At 53.6% G+C, this 17,384-nt stretch overlaps 2 protein-coding genes across 4 annotated transcripts; one reads left to right on the top strand and one right to left on the bottom strand.

Annotated features, from left to right (window-relative positions):
• Window positions 1-292: 292 nt before the first annotated feature.
• Window positions 293-4,336, top strand: LOC111148032 (protease associated domain containing 1). Its single transcript, XM_022504389.1, has 5 exons — window positions 293-455; window positions 2,406-2,506; window positions 3,036-3,145; window positions 3,411-3,578; window positions 3,785-4,336. Exons 1-5 carry the CDS (start codon window positions 389-391, stop codon window positions 3,903-3,905), a joined length of 567 nt encoding a protein of 188 aa, XP_022360097.1. The 5' UTR covers window positions 293-388; the 3' UTR covers window positions 3,906-4,336.
• Window positions 4,337-4,805: 469 nt separating this feature from the next.
• Window positions 4,806-16,925, bottom strand: LOC111148142 (SMYD family member 5). 3 transcript variants are annotated; one of them, XM_022504570.1, is made up of 13 exons: window positions 16,800-16,925; window positions 12,758-12,866; window positions 11,824-11,963; window positions 11,243-11,364; window positions 10,800-10,869; window positions 10,109-10,213; window positions 9,224-9,286; window positions 8,934-9,004; window positions 8,533-8,639; window positions 8,093-8,149; window positions 7,143-7,237; window positions 6,405-6,475; window positions 4,806-6,306 (listed from the first exon to the last, which is right to left on the bottom strand). In XM_022504570.1, exons 1-13 carry the CDS (start codon window positions 16,893-16,895, stop codon window positions 6,159-6,161), a joined length of 1,254 nt encoding a protein of 417 aa, XP_022360278.1. In that variant the 5' UTR covers window positions 16,896-16,925; the 3' UTR covers window positions 4,806-6,158. The 3 variants fall into 3 exon arrangements, with proteins under 3 accessions (XP_022360278.1, XP_022360279.1, XP_022360280.1); XM_022504571.1 differs by lacking the exon at window positions 16,800-16,925 and adding an exon at window positions 14,960-15,061; XM_022504572.1 differs by lacking the exon at window positions 16,800-16,925 and adding an exon at window positions 14,966-15,061.
• Between the last annotated feature and the right edge of the window lie 459 nt (window positions 16,926-17,384).

Genomic DNA, 17,384 nt, shown 5'->3' with positions numbered 1-17,384 from the left:
TCCAGAGGGTTGCCCACCTCCAGTTTGCTTTCCTCCTTGGCCCGCCCACCAGCCCGCGCTGTCCTGGAGCCGAATCCAAACTAAGAAATGCTAGGGCGCGGGTTGGTGAGGGGGGGGGCGGTGGCAGTTGCTGTTAAGAGTTTAGACCAATCAGCCCTCGGCCCCACTTCTCTCGACCAATAGGAAGTAGGCTAAGGCGCAGAGGCGGAAAGTGTAGCTACACGAACAGGCATCAGAGCCAATCAGCCGTGGGCCTCGTTCCCGTCCGCCAACCAGCAGCAAGAGCGGGTCTGGGGGCTGGATGCCGGAGCAGCTGTCAGGCTGAAGTCCGGCGAGCTAGCGCGGTTGGGCGGCCGGAGGAAGCGCGGCGCCGGGCCGGGCCCTGGAAATGGTCCCCGGCGCCGCGGGCTGGTGTTGTCTCGTGCTCTGGCTCCCCGCGTGCGTCGCGGCCCACGGTGAGCGGCAACGGGCGGGGCTGCGCTGCGGGGCGGGGATGGCCCTCTAGCGCGCTCGCGTGTCGGGCCGGGAGTCACGGGTCACCTTGGGGACCCCGCGAGTTCGGGGCAGGGCAGGTCTGGGGATGGGCGACTGGACTGGGTGGGTGCTGGCCCCCGGCGACTTGAGCAGGGCGCGGCCTGAGGCTGGACTCTGAGTCCTCAGCTCCCCACGTCGAAGCAGGACTCCTCTCCACGCCCCCAGTAGCGCCGACCCAGATGGCTGAAGGGGCGACCGGGAGAAAGAACAAGGGCCAGCTAGAGATAGTACAAGCTGGAGATACGTATGTGAGCATACAGGGACATTCTTACACGTGGGCTCACATGTACAGGCACACACGTACACACACAACCTGTTTGCTCCTGAAGGAGCACATAAACATACACCCTACACACACTTGAGCACATACGTGTACCCACACTTGATTTACACAGATCAGCAGATGCAAAGGCCAGGCGAAGATATGTGTGGGAAGGAGGAGGAGTTTAAAGAAGGCTTCTTGGGAATGTATCTGTATCTGATGGGAAGTCTCCACTCCCGGGGTAAAAGCTGTGAGCCCAATGCCAAGCCAGTGGAACTCTCTCTGGTGGCTGTGATTTGGCCTGGAGACAAGGATAGCTAAAGCCACAGTCAGTCCTAACCCTGACACACAGTAGTGGTTTGATAGTCTGTTGACTGACTACTTGACCTGTGGCAAGCAGCTTCCACATTTCCACATTCCTCAATCTCTCTGAGCTGAAGAACCAGGGATTCAAGTCCAGGTAAAATATTAAACTTTGGTGCTGAAGAGAAGATCCCAAACCCCAGAAAAATCTGGTTGTTCTGAAAATTCTCTTCCTCAGTGCAATGGAGCTGAAAATAGTTCTTCACTCCTTCGACAACCTTTATTGAGCACCCACATATCCCAGCCGCTGTTACATAATGTGGATACAGCATTGAACTAAGCTCTGAAACTGTGGTTCTTGCCTTAGTGGAGGAGACAGACATTAAACAAAACAGTATGAATACTGTATAATTACAAATTATGTTGAAAGTGTCAAAGGAGAAAAAGCTCATTTTGGAGGGGCATAGGGGGAGAGCAATGACAGGGCAGAAGGTTTCTCTAGGAAGTGGCCTATCAGTTATGACCTAACCAATGAGTAGGAGTGAGCCCGGTGAAGAGGCATATCTGGGGTGGGGTAAGGGGAGGAAGCCTCCCACACAGAGGCAACGCCTGTAAGAAGACTCAGAGAAGGGAAGAAACTGAAAGGAGGCCAGGAAGGAGTAGATGAGGTTGTAGCAACCAAGGTCCAGATGGAAGAGGACCCTACAGGCCACAGTTGAGATTTAGATTTTATTTTGAACACAAAGGCTAGTTGTTGAAGGGTTCTGGAGCCATAAGCGTGGTGACCTCATCATATTTGCTTTACGATATTTTAAGAAGCCCCATGGCTGTTGTTTGGGGGACTAGACCATAGAGAGCAAGAACAGAGGCAGAGAGACCTGTTAAGAAGTTGGACCCATGAGGACAAGAAAGGACAGTGGCTGGACAAGGGGCATGGCAGTGGAACCAGAGTCAACTTTTAAGTTTTAGTGAGAATCGTTTTATACTCAGGCTACCACAGCTCCACCTTGAAACTCTCAGGTCCACTTCAGAGCAAAGATGGATTCATCCCAAGAGAGAGAACACAGAGGCTCTCCCTGTGCAGCAACAGCAGAAGCAGCAGCAGCTGATTTGTCTGGGGTTACTAACTTTCTTTGCATCAGGGCAGAGGCCATCCATCTCACCCACCAGGAGGACTCAACATGGCTAAAGCTGGGCCCCTGAACCCAGACTACAGCCAGCCCCATTGAAGACAATGGGTCCATGATCTGAACTTGAACCAGCTTGTTCTTTGGAGCCTTTTCACCCGTACTCTTTTATCTTTCAGGTTTACGCATCCATGATTATTTGTACTTCCAAGTGCTGAGTCCTGGAGACATTCGCTACATCTTCACAGCCACACCTGCCAAGGACTTTGGTGGTATCTTTGTAAGTTCAGGGAGACCCCTTTGTCTCTGATCTTGTCTCCATCTCCATCCCAAGTAAGGCGACCCTCTCATCCCTTCAACCAATACTTGAGTGCTGGGACAGGGGAGAATGCAGAATCCTGGTCTGTCCTCCTGGGGCTGCTGTGCAGGAAGGAAAGATTTCCAGTTAGCTACCCTCCCAGGTGTAATACAGACTTGAGCACCAGACAGGGACAAGCTGTCTTCTTTGGGGACATGAAATAGTGAGAAACCAAGGGCTCTGCTAGTTTTGTCTGCACTATGTGACTTAAGGCAGGTTACTTCCCCTTTCTGGGTCCATACCAACTCTCCTACGTATCTTATAGAAAGGCAGGGTCGAGTGGGACAACTAAATAAGCCTTTGTGAGAATTTAATAAAAAGACTTCAGTGCCCAACATACCTAAACCACTCCGTGTTTCCTTCACACTTTGGGAGGAACCAATAGGGGACTGTCAGCCTGGTCTTGGAACTGGCATGGCTCCTCACCCTGACCTATCTAAATGTCTTCCAGCACACAAGGTATGAGCAGATTCACCTTGTCCCTGCAGAACCTTCGGAGGCCTGCGGGGAGCTCAGCAACGGTTTCTTCATCCAGGACCAGATCGCTCTGGTGGAGAGAGGGTAAGGAGCAGACAGACGCTGGCACCAGAGGAGGGCCCGGCATAGGGTAGCTTCTGAGATCAGTGTTGGTGGTGGTGCTCTGAAATAGCTGTTCTTAAATAATTCACATTTGTATGGTCTTTAAGAAATGTCTTAAGATGATCCGTGCCTTTTGGCCACTTATAAAAAAGTCTCCCTGGTCCTTCTTTCATCCTTGCAGTGGCAGTCTGGAGGAGGGCTAGCTAGGCCCCTGTCTTTCCTTTGGTCTCATCACCACCTCTTCCAGGGGCTGCTCCTTCCTCTCCAAGACCCGAGTGGTGCAGGAGCACGGCGGGCGGGCAGTGATCATCTCTGACAACGCGGTTGACAATGACAGCTTCTACGTGGAGATGATCCAGGACAGTACCCAGCGCACAGCTGACATCCCTGCTCTCTTCCTGCTCGGCCGAGATGGGTGAGGGCTCCTTATGTCTGACTGTATCAGCACCAGGCTGGGTGCCATGACTTGGGGAGGTCAAGGGCAATCACCAGTCCTTTCCCGCAAGCCTCAGTTGGAGGGCCAAGTCCTTGGGCTCTAGAACTCCCAGAGTGATGGGGAGAGTGGGGCATGATGGGGTGCTGAGAAAGTGACCATCATCACCTCTCTTCATGCCCTCCCAGCTACATGATCCGCCGCTCCCTGGAACAGCATGGGCTGCCATGGGCCATCATTTCCATCCCAGTCAATGTCACCAGCATCCCCACCTTTGAGCTGCTGCAACCACCCTGGACCTTCTGGTAGAAGAGTTGGTCCCACATACCAGCCTTAAAACAACTCTGGGCTGGGAAAGGAAAATCCAGGAATTCTGCTCTTTGGGATTTGGGGACAGGTGGAGTTGGGTAGAGGAAAAAGGCTTGGGCCTTGGCTATGCTAAAAGCCACGCCAGTGGCCTTCCCTTCCTCAGGGCCCCCAAACATCTCATGCTATGGGAAGAGGCAAGAGTCAGGCCCCAGAGCTTCTTGGCTAGAATCTGGAACAAAAGGGGCTAAAGCCAAGTGGCCCAAGAGCCACCTGTGACCTGTCACATCCCACCTGGCTCCAGCCTTCCCTTGCCAGGGTCTCCTCAGTGTGCTTCACAGCACTTGCTGGAGTGGTTCTAGGAGCTGCTGTTTGAGGAATTAATAAACCCTCACTGACTTTTTAGCAATAAAGCCTCTCATCAGGGTTGCAACTGTGTCCTAGAATAAGAGCACACGGGCGGGAGGGGCCTTCCTACTCATCTGGTCCCATCCCCTTATTTTGAGGGGTAGGAAACTGAGGCCCCCCAGAGGGTAAATGACTTAACCAAGGTCCTTCAGGACCCGTGCTTAGGCTACCACTAACCTTGTATCCTGATACAGCCTGCTTCCTGCTCAAGAACTCAGGAAGCCATAGGTCAGTCCCCTGAGAAGACTCCTGTGGATTTGGTTCTGGGGATCCACACTAGACCACAGAAGACCTGGGCTATTAGCATTTGGAAACGTGCACAGCAGAGCGTGGGTGGAGAGTGCAGAGAGGAGCCCAAACTGAGGAGCTGCGGCTCCCCTCTCTGCCATCACCTGGTCTACACTGCGTGCCTCTGCACCACCTCGGTGACTGCTGTGGGCCCCAGGCTGCTTGTCAAGTCATTCTCCACAAAGCATTCCTACAGAGGCCTGTCACCACTCACACTTTATTGGGAACAGTGGGCAGGCGGGGGCGGGAGGGGGTGCTGGCTGCTGTGAAGGAGTAAGAGCCCAAGAGGCCACACAGGCGGGGCACCACCTGATTCATGATCTAGGACAGCCTATGGGGTGGGCACCTGCCCTCTCAGAGATCCCTCAGCAGGGGTGGTGGCAGGCCCACCAGGAAGGTAGGCAGGCAAAGAAATCGGAAGTGATGGGCTATAATTCTCATAGCATCCAACCCAAGAGTGAGGGGTGGTGCTACCTGGGGGGAGGTGGGAGGGTGACACAGGCAGGGCTTAAGTCAGAATATCTAGCCTAGCTCCTCTAGGTTTCTGGAAGACTTCATTGCTCCTCTCTGGAGACCCCAAAGTTGGAGATCGAGGCCAGGAGAGCCCCTCACTGACCCATGTTAAACTGGTCCCAGGGAAGCCTTTTGGGCATCCAAAATTAAGGAGCGCAGGCCTGTCATGCCCCAGTGTCAGCCAAGCTGCTGGAGTCCTCGGTGGGAAAGAGTGTGAGGAAGGGGTGATGATCCCCCACATGCCCCTCCTGAGGAAGGCAGAGGCCTCTTGCATACCCCATGTGGCCAGCCACTGTGCCAGGGCCTGAGAAGCAAGGCACAAGGTACAGAGATTCCGGAGTCTGGGGAAGGGGTTAATCTCCACTCCCCCAGAAGTCCAAATAAAGACATGAGGAGGTGGGCAGAAGGAAGTATCCCCTTGGTCCAGTGTCCAGGGCACAAAGCCTCAGGGGAGATGCTCTGGAGGCCTGGAGGCCAGGCTGCTCCTTCCTGCCTCTCCCAGCAGTGCTAGCAGGAGGCAGTTGCCTTAGCAGCTGTAACAGTGGGAGGTGGGGAAGAAGGTGGAGGCAGCTCAACCCCTCTCCTGTCACTTCAGTGCAGTCACGCCGTCCTCAGATGGCCACTTTGTTACCCCCTCTGTAGCAGGTTGAAAGGGGTGAAGCCTCAGGTGGACAGGTAAGCGGGGCTGGGGGCAAGAGACACTGTTAGGGCCTGACCTTGGCTGCAGCTGCTACACCTGGAGAGTGTGTGCGTGTGTGTGTTTGTGTGTTGTGTGGGGGCAGTTCTGAGAGGCTCAGTGACAGCGCAGAGCCTGAGCCCCTCAGCAGCAGTGTCCAGGGCGTGAGGTCTGGTGGGAGGTGAGTGCCTAGGGCCTAGGGTCCGGCCTCTGTCCTACCCTCTGGCAGAAACAGAGCTGGAACGGGCGGGGGGTGGGGCGGGAAGATAGCAGGCAAGGAGAGTGGGGAGCTCCTCCCAAGTCTCCCCTCTCGGGGGAGGCCCCCTTTTCCTGCAGGGTCTGGGGTAGGGCCCCTTCCAGGCAGGGTGATGTCACACATCAGTCATCTCATCGCCTAGCTCTGCATCTTCTGGCTCTCCTTCCTCCTCCTCTTCCTCTTCCTCCTCCTCCGAGGTCACATTGGGTTCATCAGCCTCTGCCAGGCATTTGGGGCAGGAACAGACAAACAGATAGTTCTCTCTGCAGGGGATGGGGGGACGGTTGTGAGGGTGCAGTCGGGCGGCCACCAGGCCAGAGCCTCCCGGAGCCCGGCCACCCGCCACATCCCCGGCTGGCACCTGAGGATCTTGTGGCGGCTGTGGCGGCTGCGCTCCCGCTGACAGCAGTCTAAGTAGCTGATACAGATTTCCTGGAGGGCAGAGAAGAGGAGGGGTTGGACGGCTGTGCTCTCTCTTAGATGGGCTTGGGACCTCCCCAACCACTGGCCCACCTCCCTGGATCGAGGTCTGCCTCCATTTTCCCGTGCCCTTAGCAGACTGGCAAAAGGCTCAGCCAACTTGTGTCTGAGATGGAGAGGGGACTGTGGTTGGCCTCAGGCCACAGCTATGGGCACTCAGTGGCCATGGTCTGTGGCTGGGGTCAGAAGTTATCTTGACACAGTGCCACCTGCTCTGGAAGAAGACTCAGCCAGGCTCCATGCACTGTACTTACACAGCCCCCAAGCGCACACATAACCCCACAGCCCGAGTCACAAAGAGTCATCTCTGGCTTTCTTAGAAGCTGTGCATTTGTTGATCAAAAGGTGGCTAGGAAGAAGTTGGGCATCTAGTTATGTCTCAGTCACTGCTCTGAGTGAGCTCTGAGAAAGCTCTGAGGCTTTCTGGTTATTTTTTGAAGAATTGGGGGGTAGGGTGAGGTTAGAGCATAATCATGGGTAAAAAGACTTCCACCCTGTGGCATGTGGGGACTCAACCAAACAGCCTGAACTTGGGGCTCTAGCCACTGTTGCTCCCAGTACCAAGGGGAAACTTGCAAGGCCCACTGCCTCCCCGCCCCACAGCTCCCAGCCCCCTCACCTCTCCTGGCTTGATATCCTCCAAGGCAGTGACATGCAAAAGGAAGTTGTTTTCTGGGAAGGAGGTCTCTGCATTGGGGACACAGCTGTGGTTACCTGGGTCATGAGAGGCAAGTCATAAGGACTGCTGACTAACAAAAATAACAGCCTGGCAGAGCTCCCATCCTTCCTTGTTCTCTCATCACTGCTACACTGTGCAGGTCTTGGCACTCAAGTTTCCCAACTCCCTATCCAGTGCTCTTTCCTGAAGACCCCAGAGCACAGGCACAAATGCACTCCCACTTCACACCCCCTCCCACCTGCAATCACTGCCCCTGCTGTCCTCAGCACTGGGCAGCTTGATTCTCAGTTGTTTCCAGTATCCTGCAGAGGGAGGGACAGGGCTGTGAAAGGAACACCTGCCCAGGCTGGACCACTTAACTCAGTCCTGTCTGCTACTGGGCATCTGGGAACAGCTGAGCCAGGCCCTCTGCAAGCCAAGTCTGGGGGGCAGAGTGGCCCCACGGCCTGGGAGGGGGGCTCACAGTGAGGAAACCCAGGGGGAGAGGCTGAGATCTGGAAAAGACAATTGTGTGAGCTGGCTTTGCCCCTCTCTGTCAGGGGCTATTGAGCCTCGGCTTCCAGCCTGAGCTCCCTCCCAGGAGCCTGAGGACCTCCCAGGCTCTCACAACACTCCCTCCCACCCCCCCAAACCTGGCAGGGCAGTGGCGGTGCGAAACCGAGTCTTCCATTTGCAAGAATCAGAACTCTTGCGTCCTGCCTTAGCACAGGGCCTGGCCCACTGGGAGGTTTTATATATACACATATATTAAGTCCAGCGTATCAATGAATGAGAAAATGATGGAACGAAAAGGCCCAGGAGAATCCCCAAGGAAACTCAGACCTAATCCTGCTCTCAGACTCCTCTCCACCAGCCTACCGGGGCCACCCCTCCTCAATGCCGGGACTCACAGCAGCTCTGAAGCACAAAGAGGCCAGATCCTTCACAGTTAAGAAACTCGCCAGTGGCTGTAAGACAGTAATATGCAGATGTTATTCTACCCATTTTACTGGGGGGAAAAGAAACTAGGCTTGTGAGGACAGGCACTGGCTCCGCTGTCTTACCACCTGGCCACTACCAATTCATCTGAACTTGCTTCTTGGAGGCACGAGCTTTTCTGTAAACGGTATCACCTTACTTGTCCAGCACTCCCCACCCCCAGCATCGAGCCTCTGTATGGATCTGAGAGTCATGGCTTATCTATGTGTCCTACGGATGGATCTGAAGATTCCCATAGGCACACAGGGGTTATCTTCCCCAACCATTCGGTCAGAACTCCCTCAGGGGAAGGCTGTGTGTCTGACTGGGGGGCATCTGAGGTTGGGTGAGACCAAGGCTCTATCTCACCAACCTGCCTCGATGTCCTTGTACAGCTGGTCAATGAAGGCGTCCAGCTGCTCTCGGTCCTGAGGCTTCAGTTCCAGAGCATCACAGGCATGGACCCACTGGCTCAGGGAGCTGGGGGTCCCAGGCATCCATGGTTGGAGAGGAGCAGGCCCAGCTCACAGGGCTCTCCACCTCTACATGAGTTAAGTCCACTTCCTTCTCCAGGGCAGGGGCCCATCTTCCCCGAAAGACCAAGGTTCCCAAGAGCAAATTCTAACACCTCAGTCTTCTGACTCCCACCACTGTCTCCAGTCCTGCTCTCCGGCCACAGAATCATACCTTACCCCATCCTAATCCTGAAAGGAGGTGTGCTACCTTCCAGCCCTAAGGGACAAGTTCAATAGCTTTGGAATGTTCTCTCCTAACCTGGTCCCAATTCCTTGGCCATTGGTCCCAACAAGAGCAAAGAGAGACCGGAATCCATCTGGGGTAAACCACTGTGGGGAGAAGAAAAATGAATGCTCAGGTTACAGCCACTCGCTTTTCTTCCTGACACAACTCTCTGTTCAGGAAGTCTTCTGTGAGTCAGTCCCATCACAACTTCATACCAGGTCAGCTCTGGCTTAGCTCTCTGAGTAGGAGGTGCTGACCGGGTTGTTCCTGGAGAGCTGGAACGAGTAAAGGGCCATTGGTCCCCCCACGCCACCCCCGCTCACCTGGCTGAGCGCCTCCTCATAGAGGGCCTCTGTGAAGAGTCTCCGTAGAAGTTCCAGCTGGCCCTGGTTTGGGGGAAGCAGGGAGAGATGTGCATCCCTGGGGATTTGCCATGAGCACCCAGACAGGCCCCAGAAGACCAAGAGAGGGAAGGAAAAAAGGGCCAGCTCGTGGAAGAGCTTTCCCTAAAGGCAAAGGAAGCCCACAGAGTCTTTATTTGTAAAGAACTTTGGCAGTCTGGTGGACTGTTCCAACTCAGGGGGGCGAACCCCAAATTCTTCCCTATCCTACAGCGATTGTACCAGGAGGGCTGAGGCAACGTGGCTTGGAAGGTCTGTCCTCACTGTCATCTTCCAGGCTCCCTGACCTAGTCTCTGGACCAGCCTGACTCCCTATCTCCTCTCCTCAGAATGAATTGAGGCCCCCCCAGCTCCCTTTAAGCCCTGCCTGTACCTATAGGGAGCTCCTGCATGGAAGTTGGCTGTCCTCGGTGAGAATGTGTAATCTTTGGGTGGGAATAGGTACTCAGCACATCGGCAGCTAAAATCCTCCTGCTTCACGCTGCTCCCTCACTCTGTGGATCCCCAACCCTCTGTTTTCCATTATAATTGACTTGCCCACTGCTATCCTATCATGAGATTCTGCCTTACTTTGTCAGGGCACCCAACCCCTCTTTCCTCTGTCATCACCCCACTTCTCAACTCTTGGTCCATGTTAGGTCACAAGGTTAAATAGTAGCAGGAATATAGGCCCTCTAAATAGATTTTTGGCCCCAGGCTCTAACCTCTTCCTGGGGCTGGGAAGGGACCAAATGTGGAGCTCCTATCAGACAGCCACAGAACCATCCAAGGCTGTTGGGGGTGGGGGGATCTTAGGAGAAGACTGACCTTGAATTTGTCCCCCAGGAGTTTGTGGACAATTTCCTCCTCCTCGTTGGCTGTTTTATTACAGAACTGGGAGAAGAGCCTGATCCAACGATCTTTATCCTTGGCCTGCAGTGAACAAATATACTTCAGAGTCACATTCCCTATGCCAGTGCATGCATGCATGTGGACGTGTGGACTCCGGGACGCCTGCCTCCTTGCTGCTGCTTGTGCCCAGGCAGGAGGGTAGCCTGTGACTCTAGGCCCCTGCCATTAGGGAAACACCAGCACACAAGAGGTTCTCTGTAGACCCTTCTCGGCCTGGGGACTTCCTTCCTGCCACACCCGCACCAAACCATCTCCCCAGCTGGGCCAGGCTAGCTGGTTCAACACCACTTGGAGAAACAGGATGATGAGGCTGAGAAGCTTCAGTGTTAATAGAAGGGGTTGGAGTGGCTCCTCTCACTTGACACGTGAGGCATGATCTTGAGAAAGTGGCGCCTAGAAGCTGAGTGTGTGACCTGCTGCCACCCAGGACGCCCTCTCCCAGATCAGAGTCTCTTGCCGAAACTGTGGGTAGCTGCTCCTGATGTTTCCACAGCCCAGGCAGAGCTCTGCATCCAAGGCAGGGTCTCGAGGTTGCGGGGGTGGTGACTGAGGCCAAGAGGCAAACGAGGTCAGAACCGGCTGCCCTGGGAGAGCTGGGCGGGCTCACCTGCTTCACCGTGGCCACCATCCGGGCCATCAACATGATGCTTGCCGTCTCAGGGGGGTAGTGAACACTCCTGGGGAGAAAGAAAAGGATATGGCCTGAAATTCCCTCCGAGGTAGCTGCGTGCAGGGAAGTCCAGGCTGACTGCCACAGAGAATCCTTCCTGCCGACTCCATTTATAACCAAAGCGAGGAAGTCACTGGCAAGGACGTGGGCAGGACTTCACATCTCTATGGGCACCATGGGGCTCTTCCTGGGAGTGTGTAAAATGCTGAGGACAGTGGGACTGGTGGCTCACATGGAAGGTGATGTGACCTCAGTTTAACCCTGAGATGGAGGAAAAATCTGGGGGATGGTAAGTTTAAGAAAGATGACTACATCTGCTCATCTCAGGCAGACAGGCAGAGAGGGAAGATAAAGGGGAGAAGAGATGAAGTGCTACCTACCTCCAGGCCTCCTGCAGCTTATTGAGAGGGTGCAGGGGGTCATCCTGGGAGGGCCCTGGGCACAGGACCTGATGGTACTGCTCAGCAGCTGCCAGCCGACATTCTGCACTGCAGTACATCACCTGGTGGAGTGGGGCGACGTCAGCACCCCAGGATCTGCTCACGGGGTGAGGCGCAGACGGCCCTCCATGCTACTCGCCTCCACTAACTTCTCAGAGCAGCCTGAGCAGCAGCTCAGTGGCATCACGAGGGCCGAAAGCACATGGAGACCCGGAGCATGTGAGAGGGGCACCCAGGCTCGTAAAACAACGGGAAGGAGGGGGCTTTCAGACAGAGGGAAGAGCCCCTGCTAGGCTGCTGGGAAGAGAGCAAGTTTCCAGCAGACCTATTTTCTAGACGGTGGGACTGGGACAGGGAGGACAAAACTGGAACAGGAATGGAGCCTTCTGATGCTCTTCCCCTCCATCATGGCTCGCTGGGGCCCTGAGCAGGTCTGTTGTCATTCCTGTCTCCTCGCAGAGGACTGCAGCTAAGGCCTATCCCCCACCCCCCTTCCAGGTGCAATCCCGGGGGCTGCTTACCTGACAGTGCGGACAGTTCTGGTGGAGGTCCTTGCGCACAGCACACAGCTCGGGGTGAGGCAGAACCTGGCCTGGCTTCCCAGTCAGCCTCTGAGCATTCTCCTCCGCCTTCTCCAGTGCCCGAAGGCAGTGGTCACAGGCTGAGGAAGAGAGCCACACAGGACAACGTGAGCGTCTTTAGACCAGGGGCCATGTTCTGTCTCATTCACAGCAGTATCCCGAGGGCTAACAATGGTGGCTGGAGCGCAGCAGGTGCTCAACAAACATTTGGGAAGTAAGTGAATGAATGACTGTGTTAAAGAACAGAATGAGTGAATGCTTTCACATGCATTCCAGGGCAGACTGGTTTTCTTCCCTCTCTGGAGTCCCACCCCTCCTGTTAGGCACTCTGCCCTTCCCAATGTCACTTAATCTGTGGAGCTTCCACAGACTGTGGAAAAGCACAGACTGTGCTTTCCCCACATTCGGCAGCTAGCTGACCCTCCTTTCATGTTTGTCTCTAGCCTAAGAAAAGTGTAAAGAAAGCAGGTGGCTGGAAAAGCTAAGGGCATCCTACCTGCTTCTGATGCCTAACTCCACCTGTTTTGATCAAAGGGCCTGTGGCCTCCTCTTGGTGCAGGGCGGCACGTCAGCACAGAGACCTTCAGCATGACACTCAGGCCCTTATACTCTGGCTCAGACCGAGTTCCACCTGAGCAACAGTCCTCCCCACTCCCAACAGGGAGCAAGCTGGAAGAGCCCCTCTACGGCTCACCCCAAGTCCCAAATGCCCTGAAGCTAGAGAGAAGCATGCTTCTCAGGCATGGCTCTCCAAGCGAAGATGAACTTCTTTCCTGACGCCTGAAGTCCCAGAGACATCAGCTAACGTAGCTGTCTTCCATGCACAATGGCAGCTGGGCCCAGCAGCCACGAGGAGTGGATGAGATGTGCTCACCTCGGTAGCGATAAAGTGCATTCCAGAGAAACTGTGCGGCCACCAGAGGCCGTTCTACAAAGATGGTCTCCCCCTTCCGGATCAGTTGTGTGGCAAACAGCCCCTTACCCTACCAGGGAGAGAAGGAATAGGATGATCATAGGGAGAGAGAAGACCTAGCTCCAAGGGTTCCCGGAGGGCTGCCCGGCATCACCTCCCACACACCCCCCTCTCAGGAGAGGCCTCTCTGCCTTGGGAGGGTTCACGGAGCATGGTCAGCACCCTCCATAACTACCTCCTCTGGAAATGCAGCTCTGACCTACTTTCAGTCCCACTTCTTTCAGCCTGGTCAGAGCAGAAGGACAAGGATGGGGAGGGAGCCACCATGTCAGCCAGAGGAGGAGAATTTTTGGAATGGCCGGAAGCGCACTGAGGCTCCTGTACCAGGAGCTGGTAATGACAGAACAATCTTCTTGGTGTCACCCATGTGGCCCTCCAGGACCCTGGCAGTGATGCTCCTGCTCAGAGCTGCAGAGGACTCCTATGCCACAGAAGAGGGAGCCCTAGTTTGGGGGAGAATGTGCTGCATTTCTCTGGTCCATGGGGCACTCACAGGACCCAACCAGTTCTCAGTGTTATACTGAAAGGAATGATGATTCCGAGCCCTAATACCACCTGCTATGACCTTGGAGCCAACTGCTTCATTTCTTTGCATCTGTTTTGTATATGAAAAGTATTATTGTAGTACCTACCAGGTAGTTTCCATGACACACCTCAGCCCCCAGGTGAATGTACCTTATGAGCTTTAGCTCCTTACTACTCAGAGTGACGTGACAGACGGGCAGTATGGGCGTCATCTGGGAGACTGTTAGAAATGCAGAATCTCAACCCCCTCCAACAGACTTGCTGAAGGAGAATATGCATTTTAACAAGATGCCCAGGTGATTAGTGTGCACGTTAAAGTCTGAAGAGCTCTGGTCTAAAGCACTGTGCACATCACGTAAGACATGAAGGAGGTGCAGAGGGACACAGAAGACGGCTTTGGGACCCAGGCAGTTACTGGCCCTGTGGGGCACTTACTCCCACCGTTCACTTAGAGAAGAAGGGTGCCTCCCTGAACTGCATTGAACTGTCACCAAAAGAGAAAGGAAGAGAGAAAGAAAGGGGGGGAGAGAGAGAGAGAGAAGGGAAGGAGGGAAGGAGGGTAGGAAGAGGAAGGCAGGAACTGACTGACTGATACAGCAGTAAATCGTCCCGTCATGTGGCCTCTCAGGTAGCTCCCTATTTCCTTCTAGCACTGGCACTGTGGCTAGAAAGCAGCACCTCCCAAACTCAGAGAAGCAGGGATGTGTAGACCAGGATAGCCCTGAACAACCCATGAGCTACAGATCACAACCCTGAACAACTTGGGTAGCTCTAGCAGCAGAGTGGGACAGCTAGCATGAAACCTCTGGCTAAAGCCATTGATGCATCCTTGGTTGTCTTCTTGGAACCCCACCTTCAAGCCTTTCAGGGCCGGACCCAATCTAGCAAAATGAAAAGATGGTCTTCCTCTATGGGACAAAGGGAGATGAACACAGACCCACATTATCGTTGACAATCTCAAATCTCAACACTGGGTAAATAACGATGTCTTTCTCTCTCTTCCTGAAGGCCCAAATGCATAAAGTATTTAGTAATCAAAACAATGGGAACAGAATCAGAGCTGGTTTCTTTATGAAACCACTCATCCTCCAAACATAAAACAGTGTTTTAAGAAAAGCAGCTTTCATTAATATTACCAAGAGGCTTGGAGAGAAGTGAACCTGAATGAGAGGGCCAGAAACTTGCAAAGATGGCTCCAATTTGAAAAGTTAAGTTTTAGGAAAAAGACTGTAAATAAAAGCTTTACTACATGGGTAATTTTCTAGGAACATAGAAATTACCAGAACCAAATTCAAAAGGAAGAAAGCCTAGGGACACCTGGGTGGCTCAGTTGGCTGGGTATCTGCCTTTGGCTCAGGTCATGATCCCAGGGTCCCATGTGGAGCTCCTTGCTTGCGGGGGGCAGCCTGCTCCCCCCTCTGCCTAATGTTACCTCTGCCTCATGCTCCCCCTGCTTGTGCTCTCTCTTTCTCTGACAAGTAAATAAAATCTTAAAAAACAAACAAACAAACAAACAAACAAACAAAAACAAAAGGAAGAAAGCCTAGACAAAGAAGCAGTACCCGATATCTGGCTGACCTGTACCTGTACGGCATTCTGGTTGGCATCCATCCTCTTTGGTCAGACACTATCATGTTCTGATTGGTCCTGTCCCTGGCAGAGTAGCTGCTAAATTTTTGAAAGCTTGCTCCTGCCAATATCCAGAGAAGCAACAGAGAAAATAGTAAAAAACAACCCCCATGTGAGGCCCCTAGTCCATATGGTTCATGAGCCACCTCTCTCAAGCCAAAGAATAAGTAATTCTCATGCTATTTAAACTACTAAGTAACAGAGAAAAAATGGAAAGCATCTCCATTTTACCAAAAAACAAGCATAACTCTGATGCAGTAACCGGAGGAAGAGAGCACAAAGAAAAAAACCTCACAAGCAATCTCACTTGATGAGTACAGATGCAAAAAGCCAGGGATAATCTATCTTGTCACCATGTCTAAGTGGGTATGTGATTTTCTCCAGCTGCAGATCAGATGTGGGCATGGAGAGGCTGGCCAGCTCATTCTTCCAGAGGTAGGGTTTGATAGAAGGCTAGGACAGGACAACTGGGCAAGTAGAGCGGCTGATGTGATGATGTGAGAGGAAGATCGGAAGAGAGGAGGGGATGAGAGATAGGCGGTGCAGTGAAGGCGAAGGTGACTATCTCCGTGTGCTAGGAGTGATGGAACCTGGACACCATCAAACTATGAGCTGATCAAGAACACCAGAGGCCTGTGTGCAGACAGAGATGTGAGCGGCTGAGGAGGTCAAGAATATAGGGGAGCTGCTTTATCACGGAAGGAGAGGAACGCTCCAGATGCATCTGGAGTGGGAAGAAGTCAATGGAAGGTTGGGCTCTGAAGAGCAGAAGGTAGATGACTAGAGAAGGCTGACATCTTGGGCAGGGACTGGGGATACACACAGCCATTACACATAATAAATTATTCAACCTCCTCAGTAAACAAAGAAATGTAAATGAAAACAAAGCCGTACCATTTTGCACATATCATATGGCAAAGTTAATTCGGAAAGAAAATACTCTGCTAGGGAGAACAAAAGGATGTGTGCACAAAAATTGAGCTCGAAGACTTCGGACCTCAGGATGAAAAATAAAATAAAATATAAAAGTCCATAAATAAGTAGTTGGTTGACCTATTTAGAAACAGGTTTATTGATGTTGATTTACTACTGCATCAAAAAGCGATTGCAAAAATTGTAATTTTAATATCCACATATTTGCACAAGCATAGGATTATAAGTGATTTTTGCCTTCTCTTTCCTCATATGCATTTTTCTCATTTTTCTACAAGTAACTTTTGAAACACAATAACATAACAAAATCATGACATTTCTCTGCCAAAACGCTTCAAACGGGCCACGGGTTTAGAGCTCAGTTTCCAAATTCCTTAGCATTCCAAGCCCTTTCGTGAAGGGTCCTGGCCTCCCTCCACACCCATTTCCAAATCTCACTCAGAAAGTTCCCTGAGGACCCACGGTTTTTTATACCTAAGTTCCCTCTGCTCAGCATATCCCCGCCCACCGTACCTGGGGCTCAGCAGCAAAGTCCCCCACTAGCCTGGCCGGAAAAGCCCGGCACCACCCGCCTCGGCCCCGCCCGGAGCTACAGGAGCAGAGCCCCGGGCTGGCGCACCGGGTCCCGCGGGAAGGGGGCGCGCGCGCACGGAGACTTTGGAGCCCCGGGTCCACCGCGTGACCTCCCCGGAAGCCTGCGCGCGGGGACAGACAGGGAACCCCCGGGCCAGGAGTAGGGACCGAGCCGCAGAGTCCGAGCGGCAGAGGAGCTTCTGCTCCAGGCCTGGGATCCCGTGGGGCTGTCTCCAAGGTCGGACAGGGTAGGGGGCTCCCAGAGGGTCCGCCTTGGCCTCACCTTAGCGCTGCTTACGAAGCGGACTTCCACGGCGACCCGGGCCCTACCCGCCACGCCCACGCAGAAAGAGAACACGTCGCACATGGAGGCGGCCATCTTGGGCGCGCCTCCTCCTTATGACCCTTGACCTCGCCTCGACCTGGGAGGCCCCGCCCCTCTCCGGCCCCGCCCCCGGTGTGTGTGTCCGAGGACCTCGGGTCTACGCTTTAGCGAGTACGGATTTAGATCCCTCTAATCTACGTGTTTAGGTCGATTGGTTCGGTGGCTGGATGTAGCTGGGTCTGCCTTTGTGTTTTACATCTGTGCGGTTTTTCGTCTGTGTCTTCGTACATACCTATGTATCCTAGCCTATGGGTGTGTGTATAGTTTTGATGTATCTGTGTGCAGTTCGTGTTTATGTGCCCTGTTGTCTCTCTCCACCCATTGGCCCGTTTTGAGTCAAGCGCTCTTTAGACCCAGCCGGGAGCGGGGGTGGGCAGCAGTCAGCCGACCTCTACCCTCTCTGATTTACCTGAAAGGAGGGACTAGCTTACTGCACGTGTCCATCCTACTCGCTCGGGTGCAAGGATTCCCCTTTCCTTGGGC

This window comes from Enhydra lutris, unplaced genomic scaffold (genome assembly GCF_002288905.1).
Source record: "Enhydra lutris kenyoni isolate GAN:26980312 unplaced genomic scaffold, ASM228890v2 scaffoldscaffold18, whole genome shotgun sequence".
Classification (NCBI taxonomy): domain Eukaryota; kingdom Metazoa; phylum Chordata; class Mammalia; order Carnivora; family Mustelidae; genus Enhydra; species Enhydra lutris.
Note: the sequence above shows the minus strand (reverse complement) of the source record. Positions and strands in the feature narration are given on the sequence as shown.